Raw genomic sequence first — 14,789 nt, forward strand, 5'->3', positions numbered from 1 at the left:
TTGCGTAAAATTTTAAAGGTCACATTTTATTTTAAGGTCCATTTCTCCGTTTTAGTAAACTATTAACTACTACTTTTGCTTAGTTAACTCTTGATTTGTTGCTTATTAATAGTTAGTAAGGTAGTTGTTAGGTTTAGGATTAGGGCTGTAGAATATGGTAATGCAGAATATGTGCTTTATAAGTGCTTATAAACAGCCAATATGCTAATAATAGGCATGCTAATAAGCAACTAGTTAATAGTGAGAATTGGTACTAAAGTGTTAACATTTTAAAACATGATTACATCATTTATTTTATATCAATGGTTAGCACATTCAACTACATACAACTGAAACATAAATTACTTAGAATTTCATTAATAATAATATTTAAATGCATATTGAATATGTTTGCTATAAAAGTCTTTTCCCCCACGTATTTTACAGGAAGAGAATCCGGCACGCGCCTTAGCTTTTTGATTGACGTCAACTCTATCCAATCAAATGAACTCATCAAACCCCTCCTTCCTCTGTGATCACCATCACTGTGATTGGTTGGGCAGTTGAGCGGGAAACGTCACTTGCTTACATAGGTTTCTGTTAGGTATTAATGTTATATTCCTGCAGGGGGCGCTCGGTGGCTCCTTAAATCCCAGCTCGCTATTTGATTTACTGGATAAACTTGTATTCTGTAAAGTATAAGCGTTTAATTCTGTTTCGAAGATTGAAACCCGACATGCAAATGGAAGTTATTAAACGAATAATATAAAACGATGAATAAAAACGCCCCATGCTGTAATGTGACTACACAAACCAGCGAATAGAGATAAAAGTTGTATTTCAGTATAGCTGTCTGTACAGTAATTTACGCCTAACTACTGTCACCGAGAAACTACAAAATAGAAAACACACATTAGAGAAGTCAAAAGAGCAACGGAGACGTATCGTGCTTGACCAATCATAAACAACTTCCAGACCGCTGAGCTCCGCCCATTTAGTCACTAACATAGCTCTCGGTTTATTTTATTTCCACAGGCTGGACGTCTTTGATCCATTAGCAAAAACAAACGCGCTTCCTGAAACACAGCGATCACACCAATGCCCTTCTTATTCTAAAACTTGTGCAGAAATGAGACCTTAACGCGGGTTAAATGGAAGATGTCCCGCGTGGTCGTGTTTTCTGTGATGGTGGGTGAGTTCGTGACAGATTTGATATGTTAACATCCTCGTGGAGGTTATTAAGGCAGCACGTGTGATAAAACGCCTGGCCGTTTATTAATATTATCTGACTGACGTCATGTGATACCTGGGCAGGTGGACTGACCTCCGCTGACCTCAGTCTGCTGACCTGTGAACTTGCGCGTTAAAGACCACCAGTCAGAAACATGGACCACCCGAATGACAGCAAGAAGACGGAGCCCAGAATCATCGAGAAGAAATGTTGTAAGTATTATTATAATTTATACAAAGCAGAGTGATGCTGTTATGCAGAGTGACTGACTTTCCAGTAGGCTACACTTCTTTTGTTTCTTATTGAGTGACCTCAGGTTAAGGGTTAAAGAAAACAGTGGTGATAGTTTATGAACCCTTTTACATAATACTACATAATATTATACAGTATTCTACAACCAGTGTTGGGTAAGTTACTCTGAAAAAGTAATTAATTACTAGTTACTAATTACATATTCAACAGTGTAATTAGATTACTGTACAAATTACTCTCTCCAAAAAGTATTTAGTTACTTATTACTAATTACTTTCTATATCCTACATCAACCTTGATTAGTTAAGTGATTGAAGGATAGACATGAAACGGAAAAATGAATTTAATTCATTCAAATAAATAATATTAAACTACATAAAGTAGGCTTATTAACTGACCAAAGTATTACAAATGTGTGAATTATACATTAAAGCACGGATTTTAAAGTTAGACTTGGAATTTTGATGTCAATTCCAATATTGCACACACATATTACACAAAGTATTTAGTTTAATTACATCAGAAGTAACTGTAATTTAATTACAGAAAAACCAAGAGTAATCCCTTACTTTACTTTTTCAAGGGAAAAGTAATTAAATTATAGTAACTAATTACTTAGTAACTAGTATAGTAGGATTTATTTACTACAGTTTACTATAGTAAATACTTAAGTATACTTCAGTATGTGTGGACTGATTCATTCTTACGCAGTATGAAAGGAGTTTGTTTTTGTTTTTTTGTTTTTGCCCCGATGGATTCGTGCTTCGACTTTGCACTTGTCCTTTTAAAACTTTAACAAAAACCGACGGCTGGATTTGGACCAGAGAGCTTTAACAAGTTCACTCGAGCTCAAAATGAAATTTGGAATTTGAGTCTTGGGTCTGAGCTGTGTTTTTGTGTAATGTCAAGCCCAATTAAATGGCGTGTTGGGTCCTGTTTCTCATCTTTAGTGAAGAGTCATTTGCAGATGGAGAGATAGGTCAAGTGTATGAATGGGAGACACGCCTCATGACATCACTGTATTGCAGGATGTGTTTTATCTAACACCTGAAGGTTAGGTTATACCAGTTCATATAGCTTTTGTTAAAGGGCTAGTTCACCCAAAAATGAAAATTCTGTCCTCGCTTACTCACCCTCGGGTTGTTTCAAACCTGCTTAAATTTCTTTGTTCCGATCAACACAGAGAAAGATATTTGTAAGAATGTTAGCAATTTTCAGTTCTGTGACATCATCCACCACAGTAGAAAAGATCATTTTTTAATTTTTTTAGATATTTTGAAGAATTTAGGAAAACAAACAGTTCTGGGGCACCTTTGACTACCATTACATTTTTCCTACTATGGCAGTCAATGGATGTCACAGAATTGAAAATTCCTAACATTCTTCCAAATATCTTACTCTGTGTTCATCAGAACAAAGTCATTTAAACATGTATGAAATGACATGAGGCTGAATAAATGATGACAGAATTTTCATGTTTGGGTGAACTATCCCTTTAAAGGTGGGGTAACCGATTTCCGAATTACGCTTTAGACAATACGCCCTTTTCACATGACGTCACGCATCTTCCGTTCTGCCGCGAAGCAGTGTATTGTTACTTCCGCTAGCACTCCAGTTCATAAGGTGGCGGTAATGCACCTATAAGCTGGTTTGCCAACCGCCAGTAAAACTCAAGAAGAAGAAGTTACTTCCGCTAGCGCCTCAGAATGGAGTTTACCAAGTCCCTTGCACATCTGCCACAAATACGTCTAGATGATGTAGAACGTCTTGCAGACAAATTTTCGCTAACGACAAGATCAAAGCTAGAGAAAGAATACAAATTCTTCGTTGAACAGTACCTGTATGATTATGAAGGCAAGTGTTTTGTTTTCTTTTTGTGTTAGCGAAGGTGCTAGGATAAGTACTTGAATACGTGTTCTGTCAGTTTCTTTTTTACTGTTGTTAAATTCCAGTGCGACGGCAAAACGGAAGTTCTTCTTCTTCTTGTTTGTTGCAAGACGGATGTTATGATACACTGCTTTGCGAAAAGGCGGAAGTTAAGTGACGTCATTGTGAAAAGGGCCTATTGAGACGGGCCAAGTACCAAAACAACCTTGTAGCCAATCAGCAGTAAGGTGTACAGGACAGACATTAGCGGAGCGCTGACAAAAGCCAAAGATGGATGGTAGGGGTGTGTCTGTTTTGGAGATTTGAACATCAACAACGGCTAAGAGAAATCGGTCACCCCGCCTTTAATGAGCCAACCATCAACACTGTCGTGTTCTTAAAGCAACACACACTTTTTGTTCTGTAGCTAGTCTTAGAATCCTAAACTCGGTGTTGTATGAAAGGTCATAAATTATTGGCATATAGAGTAATAATATTATTTATTTTAGAACAAGTCATTTGAAATGAGAAGCGTCAGACATCTCTCATGCAAAACGGATCAGTCTGATGTCTATAAAGAGGACGTGGTGTTAATAAATACTGCATCAAACGTGCTGAATCTGTGATTTATTCACGTAAACTTATCTCCAGGAACAAACCCAGCAGAGAATCTCTATGACACTAAACAAACATGTGTGAATGTGAAATATGTGGAAATGTTATGAGGATAAACACATCATCTGTGAACAGACACGTCCTCAGATATTATTTTACCGGTTTACCTCAAACAAAATCGCTAACATCATCGAATGTGTTTATATGTAGCATGGGCGTCGTACATGACCAACTCCCCCACGGTGATCGTGTTGATTGGACTCCCCGCGAGAGGAAAGACGTATATATCAAAGAAACTGACACGCTACCTCAACTGGATCGGGGTTCCAACAAAAGGTGAGTGTGAGTTTATCAAGAGACCCGTCTGATTCTCACAGCTTTAAAGGTCCAGTGTGTGAAATTTAGCGGCATCTAGCGGTGAGGTTGCGAATTGCAACCAACGGCTCACTCCACCCCTCCCTTTCGAAGCACTACGGTGGCTGACACAGAACGAAGATGTGGCACGTTTTCACTTCTTTGTTGAAGGAGATGACGTATTTAGGAAACGCGTTTGTCCGTTTAGGGCTACCGTAGACACAACATGACCAATTCCATGTAAGGGAAGATAGAAATAGCTCATTCTAAGATAACAAAAACATATCACTTCATTACCTAAGCTCTTTATACACCTCTGAACACATAGTTGCGTATATTATATTGCATTTCTGTCAATAGATCCTCCCAAAAAATGACACATCAGACATTTAAGAAGCACTTTCATCAGAGCTTTGATTGTATGCATTGTCATTTTTCTATAAAATCTTCACAATGTTTGATTTTGATCAAACTGTTGCAGTGAATTGTTTTTAATTGATCTTCAATATAAGATATATTTTTTGTTTGCTTTACACTGGATTTACTGTAAGGACGGTTGATTTCCCGTGTGTGTGTTCTTGACAGTTTTCTGTGTCTTTTATCAGTCTTCAATCTGGGCGTTTATAGACGCGAGGCCGTGCAGTCGTACAAGTCCTACGATTTCTTCCGTCATGACAACGAAGAGGCCATGAAAATCAGGAAGTAAGTGTCGGCATGTACAGTATAAACACAGGATACGTCCAGACTAATATTACACACACGCTTTACTGTAAAGACAAAACCCAACATTATGTTTCTATTGCAAAATGACACAATCTAAACCATTCGGAGATTTGAGAGGTCATATTTTTCATTCAAGTCTACATAGTACTTTCACGTCTGTGATTTACAAAGAGCGAATCAAATCTATCATAAAAGCCACTTTTGATATTTCATGCTTTAATGTCGGTGTTGTAGACCAGCGCTGATGAACACAGATTAATATGATCATTCTTTTTCTCTCAGGCAGTGTGCGATTGTGGCTCTACAGGATGTGAAGTTTTATTTCAGTGAGGAGGGGGGGCAGATCGCGGTACGTGTTTCTTTCCACAGATTTTACATTTCATATATAATATAAAAGCATATTACTTGTAATGTTTCATGTGCCCCCGTGTAGTTCCAGACTTGTGTGATGTAGATGTCATGATGATGTGACTGTGATTGTGTTCGTCTCCGGCAGGTTTTCGATGCCACAAACACGACCAGAGACCGAAGGAACCTCATTCTGAGTTTTGCGCAGGAGAACTCGTATAAGGTCAGCAGATCAGCGAACATGAAATGTTAGCAGTTCGTTTCTCTGACGCCGTCATCAGGATCCACGGGAGAAATGCAGAACTTGAACTCGTATCCGACGTTCTGAATGTCTGTCCGTAAACCGATAAAACATACCTATCTGTCTATATAAAGTTGAAAAGTTGAGAGATAGTTGACTTACAAATGAAAATTTGCATGCAAAGAAATCAACCAGCGCACTGTCCAAATGTCTCTGTACAGAATAGAGTTGGACAGGGTTTGGGACGGGATGAAGGTCATGTCTGGTCTGTTCTTTAATGTGATGGTTTTGTATGCAGGTGTTTTTTGTCGAATCACTTTGTGATGATCCTGAAGTCATAGCTGCCAACATCCTGGTGAGTGACATCACAGAAATCATTTCCATACCATCTCTTCATCACTACAGTTACAGAAACACTATCCAAATGATCCAAAGCGACTTACAGAGAGTTCAGGGAGCAATACAGCGATATGTCATACAGGAGCAGTTATAAAATAGGTGCTAATACCAAGTTACTAGTTTCCACAAAAGCCAGAACAATACCTGTTTTTTTTTCATCATGACATTCGCTAAAGGTTGGGATGCGAATGTTTTAGTTAAACATTTAAGTTTAGGTTTGCATCCCATTTCTTTCGCATTCTTTTCACGTTTCATGTCACACATTACAGAAGTAAAAGAGATTGGGAACACATGTAAACGTCATTATTATTGCTAGCTCACGATAGAGACGTCATGTTTGTGTTACAGGATGTAAAGGTGTCCAGCCCAGATTATCCCGAGCGACACCGAGAGAGCGTTATGGAGGATTTTCTCAAGAGAATCGAGTGCTACAAAGTGACATATCAACCGTTAGATCCTGATCGACATGACAAGTGAGGTCTCCTTTTCAGTTTGAAATCATTTGAGGTTTTATTGTGAGAAAGTTTTTTCCTTGATACATTTCCTTCACACCTTTCTGTGTTCCAAAATGATTTGTCATTAGTATAATATCATGTTAAATTGTGACATTTCAATTTAAAGTCAAGGTTAATATAAAGTAGTAGTACACCTCAGAATTAGCTCCCATTGACTTTCCATAGTAGGAATAAAAATGACCAAGGAAGGGGAATGGGGCAAATTTTGAAATGAACTACTCATTTAAAGGGACAGTTCACCCACAAATGAACATTCTGTCATCGTTTACTCACCCTCAGATTGTTCCAAACCTCTTTAAAGTTCTTTGTTCTGCTAAACACAAAAAAAGATATTTGGAAGAATGTCAGTAACCGAGCAGATCTCGCCCCCCACTGACTTCCATAGTATTTATTTTCCCTACTATGGCTGTAAATGGGGATGAGTTTTGCTCGGTTACTGACATTCTTCCAAATATCTTCCTTTGTGTTTAGTAGAGCATAGAAAGAAATTAATACAGGTTTGGAACAATCTGATGGTGAGTAAATGACAGAAATTTCATTTTTATCACTTTAACAATTCCTTTGTGAAAAAAATCAGCTGGTATTATTGAATAACAACGTGTCCAGCAGAGGGCGTACGTGGCCCTTCAATGTAGATTCCTCACACAGGATATTTTTAAACCCCATCATACCTACATTTGTTGAATTTGTTTCTTTAATGTTGATCATAGATTGTTTTCTTATAGTACATTTTAGAGTTGAATATTCATGGGCCATTCACAGATTCATCCAGGATCGCTGTAAATTCATACAGCAGAAGTCCTTTGGACGCTCAGAGGCATTTCTAAAATTCCTCTGGCAGTATTTCTCAACATCTCTGGAACGGTTGCTTTGAAGATGGAGTTAGGAGACTGGACTCTATCCAGTAAACACTTCTTGGCCACTCGAATAAACGGGGTTCTGTTTAGTCAGAAATGAGGAATTAGGAGGTTTTTGCCATTAAAGTACAACAAAATGCCTCCTGTTTCAAATAATACTGGTTTACAGGCTCTCTCTGTCTCTCTCTCTCTCTCTCTCTCTCTCTCTCTCTCTCTCTCTCTCTCTCTCTCTCTCTCTCTCTTCTGCACTTATTTTCTGTTTGTTAGAGATCTGTCGTTCATCCAGGTGATAAACGTGGGTCAGCGTTTCCTGGTGAACCGTGTTCAGGACTACATCCAGAGTAAGATCGTGTACTACCTCATGAACATTCACGTACAGAAACACTCCATATACCTCTGCCGGCACGGAGAGAGCCAACACAACCTGCAGGGCTGCATCGGGGGGGATTCCGAGCTCTCCGGCAGAGGAAAAGAGGTACACATCAACCTGCCGTGTCTCCAAAACTAAGAGCTGTTCACGTGTAATGCAGGATGGGTGAGCCACCCGCTGATGACACGCGTCCCAGCATGCACTGGGGCAGCTCTTTATCACACACAGGTGTGGAATGCTTTGGGTCTTGTTAATCTCTTTCCCGCTCTGTGTCAGTTTGCTAAAGCCCTGCGTGGGTTCCTGGAAACCCAGAAGATCCCAGACCTGAAGGTGTGGACCAGTCAGCTCAGACGCACCATCCAGACGGCGGAGGAACTGGGCGTCCCGTACGAGCAGTGGAAAATACTGAACGAGATTGATGCTGTAAGCTTTTATTGGAACAGCAGGGCTTTTGTTTTTCACCACTGTACTGTTTTCGTCCTTTACTGTCGAGGCGTCAATTTGAGGCAGATGTTTAATGGAGGTGTGTCACACTTGACTCCTTTAACGCGCCTACAGTACATTCATTCGGTTCTCTAATGCTTTACAGGAAAATGGTGGCGTTTCTTCCACTTTCCTGGAAATGAGAAATGTAAGGAAGCAGAAAGATTTTTCATGTGGAAATTCTTTCTTTGTTTGTGTTGCGTGTCAGGGTATTTGTGAGGAGATGACGTATGAAAAGATACAAGAAACATGTCCGGATGAATATTCTCTCAGAGACCAGGACAAATATCATTACAGATACCCAGGTGGAGAGGTATGTGATGTATTAAACTGGTGCTTTTTTGAAGGCCGATGCTGATATTGAGAAAGCAATGTGGCCGATAGAACGAAAAAAACAATCCAACATATCAGGCCTAGTCTGCCAATAGCTCAAAAACCAGGATGGCACTATGTACCGTTATTTACATTAAATGATCTGTTGTATAACAACAAATTCTTTTTCACAAAGAAAATGAAGCATAGTTAAGAGCTTGTTATTATCACTAAACTTTGTCTGTATTACAATAAATCAAATGCCATCTTTTGCATCACAGTATGACCATTTGAATTCAAATGTGACTAATATTCAAGTCATAAAAATGTTCGAATACTCTTGCGATTTTCAAATGTGTGACCCCGTCTGTCATAATCAAATTATGAGATTAAAAGTTTGATTTCAAGCAGCAATTTCACCATGATTTCAATCTCTGACGTGGCTTTACTTGATCAATATTAAAAGATTTCAAGGTTATATTTTCACGTAATGTTCTTTACTGTATGTAAATGAAAAATGACCGCACTTTAGTGAGTTTTCACACGCATGGTCACATTTATTTGTGATTTATATACGGGGATGGATTGTGTATGAAACGCTTCTCTGCGAGGTTCTCATGAGGTTCTCTGTTCTCTTGCTGTAGTCGTATCAGGATCTGGTTCAGCGTCTGGAGCCTGTCATCATGGAGCTGGAGAGACAAGGAAACGTGTTGGTCATCTGCCATCAGGCCGTCATGCGCTGTCTGCTCGCTTACTTTCTGGACAAGAGCGCTGGTACATCACGTGTGTGTGTGCGTGTGTGTGGGAAGGGTAAACCCTACGGTATGGGGACAAAATGTCCCCACAAAGATGGCAATATCCAAAACCCTTGTCCTTGTGGGGACATGTTTTTGTCCCCATGAGGAAACAAGCTTATAAATCATACAGAATGAATTTTTGTGAAAATGTAAAAGAGCAGACAGTTGTGTGTGATTGTTAGGGTTAGGGAATATGATATACAGTTTGTACAGTATAAAAACCATTGCGTCTATGGAATGTCCCCATAAAACATGGAAACCCAACATGTGTGTGCGCGTGTGTGTGAGCGCGTGTGCATGTGTGCGCGTGTGTGTGTGTGTTGTCATGGATTTTCTGGAATATCATGGAATTTTAAAAGGTCTATTCCAGACATTGGAAGTCATGGAATTGTATATATTTTTTGGAATATCATGGAATATCAAGGATTTGTGTTTGTCACTTTAAATTTTAGTTTCCATTTATCAAAATGTAAATTTTCTATACTGTATTTTTCTATCGTGTTTTTTTTACACATTTTTGCATGTTGCTATAGTTATCTTTAGCGCCGTTTTATTCCCTTCCCGCTTGTCACCTGGCAATCACTTGTCAAATGCAGTCACCTGTTGCTCTTAACTAAAGCAAAATGCCAGGGAAAATGTACATTTCAAGAGCTTTGGCTAAGAAACGACCACTAAGACTGGGTTTCATTCATTATAGGTCATGGAAATTCAACTTTTTAGTCAGTGAAAGTCATGGAAAAGTCAAGGAATTTGACGTTTGGCTTAGGTTTTGAGGTTTTGATTTTTGTGTGATTGTTTTCCACAGATGATTTGCCCTATCTGAAGTGTCCCCTCCATGTGGTTCTGAAACTCACTCCAGTGGCTTACGGTTTGTGTCGTTTCTCAATCTAGAAACATCAGTAAGAAAAGAAAATGTCAAACTGGGACTCTGGCGATATCATGCCATTATAAATAAAATTGAAAGTTTTTTTATTGTTTTTAATACATGTTGTATCTGTTACAGGCTGTAAAGTCGAAATGTTTGACCTGAAAGTGGAAGCCGTGAATACACACCGGGACAGACCTCTGGTAAGAGAACGACCTTACATAACCTTATATATTTACAGTATATACTTTGTCTTTAGCAGAAATCAGTAGTGCCTGATTTATTTGCTTTGAATTGGAACAAACTGCCCGCATTATATTTAATTTACAGGTACAGGTCAATCCCATGATCTTGGCACTATGCTTTTCTAGTTCAACATCACAAACATCTCGCTGTTTCATAAACTCTAAAGACTGATTTAGTTTTTTAGTTTTTTGCCTTGAGTGTCATAAGTTAGCAATCTGTTGTTTCGGTGTATGTCAGTTCAACCATAAACGCCCTCGCTGTGAGACCACAAGTCTGCGGTCAGAGACAATACAACACTCCTCTCTCTCTCTCTCTCTCTCTCCCTCACGTCTCTTTCTGAAAATAGCTCTGGTTGGATGTTTTTCTCTTTTTCTGTGTGGATGAGATCAGCCGTCGTCTCTGCTTCTGTTTGTCCAGAACAGAGGGAGTTTCCCTGCTGAACTTTCACCATGTTTGGATGTTGCTGTGATACTTATAAAACTTGTATAGATGAAAATGTGTTTTTTTTTACAGTTTTGCGTTGTTGCATCGCAGCTTTACAGTAAATTCGTATTTGTACCACCAGTAGAGACGTGAGCATAGAAATAAGAAAACAAATCACAGAGGAGATCTCTTTATCGTCGCTGTCCTGCTGAAACCTCATATCTCCAAATTCGCTGATTTTCCAGAAATAAAAAGAAACACTGAACTTTTTCAATGATTGCCGACTGCGTTGTCAAAGGTGACAAGCACTTTTTAAGTAAGGGATCATGTACCGGCGGCCGGTTGTTATCGCAGAAATAAGCCCTGACAGTGTGATCACCAGGACTCGACACGGAGGGTCTTGTGTCACACTGAAGGGGCTTATTTCACGATAACAGCCGGCTGCTTGTACATTATCCCGCTTATTACACGGCTACTTACAAAACTAGACATGAAATGTGAATTTGAAATATTTTATTAGCTCATTTTTACTGATTGCAGACCTTCCGTGAGGAAAAGCTGCTTGCTTTCGGTTTTAAACGATGTTCAAATGTCACGAACAGGCAATTTGGTTTAATCATTTGTCAATATAATGTCATATATGTTATTATTAAAAGACATTTATATTTAATTTGTCAAAAAAACATGTCAAAATGATTTGCTGCATCCGGGTTACCGGGTCACGAACTATGGAGACGCGAGGTGTCAGAAGTATTTAATACCTCGCTGATGTTTCTGCAAGTCTTGTCTGCATCTCAGATAGTTCTCCTGAGAAAAAGAGTCAGACATGTGTCCGTCAATAAAGATATCAACAAGATTTATCAAGTCTGCAATCAAAAATCTATATTATTGAAGATCTCGATATGAAACATTTCTCATCAAATTTACCCAAATCCAGATTATTTTACCTCAACGATCTACGTTTTAGGAGAAACATCCGTGATTGACACTTAAATGAAATGCAGAAACACAAAAAACAACAATCAATAACTGATGTCATCTATGTACAGAAGTGTTAAAGGTACAGTAGGAAACCAGTCTGGTTCCTTGAGAACGGTTAATGAGGAAATGAAGAACTGTTCATCTTGACTTTCATCCTAGGTGAGCTTCAGATAAACACTTCTTCCGATGTATTTTGTGTTCTCAGGGCTGCAGCAGACACCAGGTGCCGCCCACTTTGCTCAGGAGAAACAGCTTCACGCCGCTGTCGAGTCAAGATCAAGTGAAAAGGCCTCGTCTGTTCAGCGTGGGCAATCCACCGCGGTTAGCAAGTGTTCCCGCTTTATCCTCCACACGATTTCCAGGGGCACAGGAGAGCGAGGAGCTGAACGAGAGCCAGGTTTGTGTAAACCTTTGATGTTTCCTCTTAAATCTGATTTACATTACTGAGCCTGCAGGACCCCAACCACACCGAGAAGAAAAACCCCCTTCGCATGATAATCACTTTGTCTTAAATTTGCAGGAACGCAAAGCATACGAGGTTATACAAACATATACAGTATAATCTAAACTTTATCCTATAACAGCTGAAGTGTTCGTCCTTGTGTAGAAGCTGCAACACCGCCGGCAATAAAGTAACCAGTGTGTTCTGTGTCGCAGGAAATCCTGAACTGCTTCGGCCCGGGAGACTCAACAGACGCCGTCCAGCAGTGAAAGCACAAACCAGCAATTGTGTGGCTCCGGTCAACTTAACTTTTCATTTTTCCGCACGTTAACAAACTCAAGATCTCAGTGTCAAAGGCAGTTGTGTAGCTTGGAGAATTGGTACATGTGTCGACTGCTTTGTGTAGCACAGGCAATAAAACCCCATGATGCCCAGCGACCCCCTTAAAAATATTTGGTCGTCCTACAAAATCAAAGTCAGGTGAAGGTTGTTAAGGTTCAGTATGACTGGTATTGATTTAAAGACCCAATAATCCAGTGGTACTTTTGAACTGATTGACAGCGCGTTGGACGAATGGCAGCATCGTTTAAAGTCCCTGTGAACCGGGAGTTGCGATCGGTTTTACTTCCGTATTTTGACGCATTTCCGAGTGAAATTGAATTTTGAATGAGAGAAATAGTGGGCGTGGCTTTCGTCTTTCTCTGCGATTTGATTGGATGTATAAAAGCAACCGTTGCACTTTGAAATGGAACTGGCAGCAGAATGACAGTTGAAGGGGAGGAGTTAACGGATGCTCCGCCCAAGCCGTCTAACATACGTCATCTAAGATGGATAGTCATTACAGGATGAGATTAATAAGGATTATGCGGGCACACGAATTTTAAAAAGAGAATGACCCACATCGATAAACTATTTACAATAAACGCTGCAAATATTTTTAATTGTAATCTTTAATTTCACTGGGACTTTAAAGCCGAGTGGGTGTGGCTTGTGTCGGTTAAGCTGATTGGTTGATTATTTGCATTATATTTCTAATTCTTGCGTCCTTTAGTTATGCGACTGCCACAAATGTAACTCAGGCTGAAATTTAATTTGTGTTTTAGATGTTATGTGGTGTTATTGTTTGCGTGTCTATCACGGCGTTCTTGTTTTGATGTTTATTATTGTATTGCATTTAATGAATGTCTGATGATGTGATGTCATACGACAGTGAAAGGCCTATATATGTTCCGCTGGATTTTCCCATCTTTTATTATTGAGAAAACGGGACATCAGGGTAGTTGTTTTAACAGATGTGATTGTTTTTAACGGTGATGAATGTGTCCTTGCATTGTTTTTTAAACAAAAACATACGCACAGTATCGCCAGTTATAGGGTTATGTAACAGTTCTTAATCTCCAGCCTCCTTTGAAACTACTGAGAATATTGCTATAATATTTAATAATCTTAAAATGTGAAAAGCTTTAAGCTAATTTTACATTGAATGCTTTGTTTTGTCTTAGATTCGGAGAGATATTCCGTAGCGATCTGTTTTGTGAATTTTGCATGTCTTATTTTAAGTAAGTGACTCGCAAAGTAAGCGTAATGTACATTTTATGTATAACAGTTATGAAAGTATACTGTATTCTTTCAGTCAAACGATGCACAACGTTTCTGCATTGCAGTTGCTTGCAGTTTACACCGTGTCTACACCGGACGCGACAGGCGCGGCGCGGCGCGACATGACAACCTGCTTGATCTTAATGGGTTTATCGTGTCGCGTCCAGTGTGGCCAAAATGTAAAATTATAATGGGTTCTAATGCGTTTCTAATGTCTTTTGTCATGTCACGTCGCGTCCGGTGAAAACACGGTGTAAATAGACGTCAATACAAGTATAAATACGATGACATCATCGGGATTGTAGTAGATACAGTAAGTGCCTTTGCATTGCAACCGAAGTGTAACCAATGAAAGCCTTTGATGCCATTAATTAGCCCAATCCTCTGTGGAGCAAAAGACACTTTTTGTTTTATCGCAATGTAGTTCAGAAAAAGAATTGTGTTCTGGTTTCATTTAGAAATATTTACTATCGCAATAGCAATGTTAATACTGTATGTAAAACCGCATGATGAGGCCTCTGTGATCCAATAAACCTCTGATGAAAGAAATACAAAGTGTTCAGTCATTTAACCGCATCTTTAAGTGTGCAAGTCTTCATAAACAGTCAACAAGTAGTGAATATGTGAAGTCATCTTTGGATGAAGTTTAAATATGGCATTAAAGCACTTATATCCCTTTGGATACAGTTTTCATTTATTCAGTTTATTATTATTTCCACCAAGCCGGGAATGACACAGTGGGTGTAAGCTGCTGGCAAAACGAGACTCTTAAATTATAAATATTTCAATATATTCTGATCCGGTCCAGGTCGGTCTTCCATGTGGAAAAGGGCGGTTTGTTGTTCATGGACATGAGCATGGTCACAACGGCGGTCAGTTGTGGAAGTGTTT

General features: G+C 39.2%; 1 protein-coding gene across 2 annotated transcripts; it reads left to right on the forward strand.

Annotated features, from left to right (window-relative positions):
• Positions 1-1,007: 1,007 nt before the first annotated feature.
• On the forward strand, positions 1,008-14,441 carry pfkfb2a (6-phosphofructo-2-kinase/fructose-2,6-biphosphatase 2a). Of its 2 annotated transcripts, none has more exons than XM_057319622.1 (16): positions 1,008-1,171; positions 1,294-1,422; positions 4,154-4,279; positions 4,903-4,999; positions 5,303-5,369; positions 5,517-5,591; positions 5,908-5,964; positions 6,357-6,481; positions 7,648-7,855; positions 8,027-8,173; positions 8,442-8,546; positions 9,190-9,319; positions 10,148-10,210; positions 10,346-10,410; positions 12,063-12,254; positions 12,515-14,441. In XM_057319622.1, the coding sequence occupies exons 2-16, from the start codon at positions 1,365-1,367 to the stop codon at positions 12,566-12,568; spliced, it is 1,569 nt and encodes a 522-aa protein (XP_057175605.1). In that variant the 5' UTR covers positions 1,008-1,171; positions 1,294-1,364; the 3' UTR covers positions 12,569-14,441. The 2 variants fall into 2 exon arrangements, with proteins under 2 accessions (XP_057175605.1, XP_057175604.1); XM_057319621.1 differs by having other exon boundaries at positions 1,008-1,167.
• Positions 14,442-14,789: the final 348 nt, after the last annotated feature.

This window comes from Triplophysa rosa, linkage group LG21, assembly GCF_024868665.1.
Source record: "Triplophysa rosa linkage group LG21, Trosa_1v2, whole genome shotgun sequence".
NCBI classification, from domain to species: domain Eukaryota; kingdom Metazoa; phylum Chordata; class Actinopteri; order Cypriniformes; family Nemacheilidae; genus Triplophysa; species Triplophysa rosa.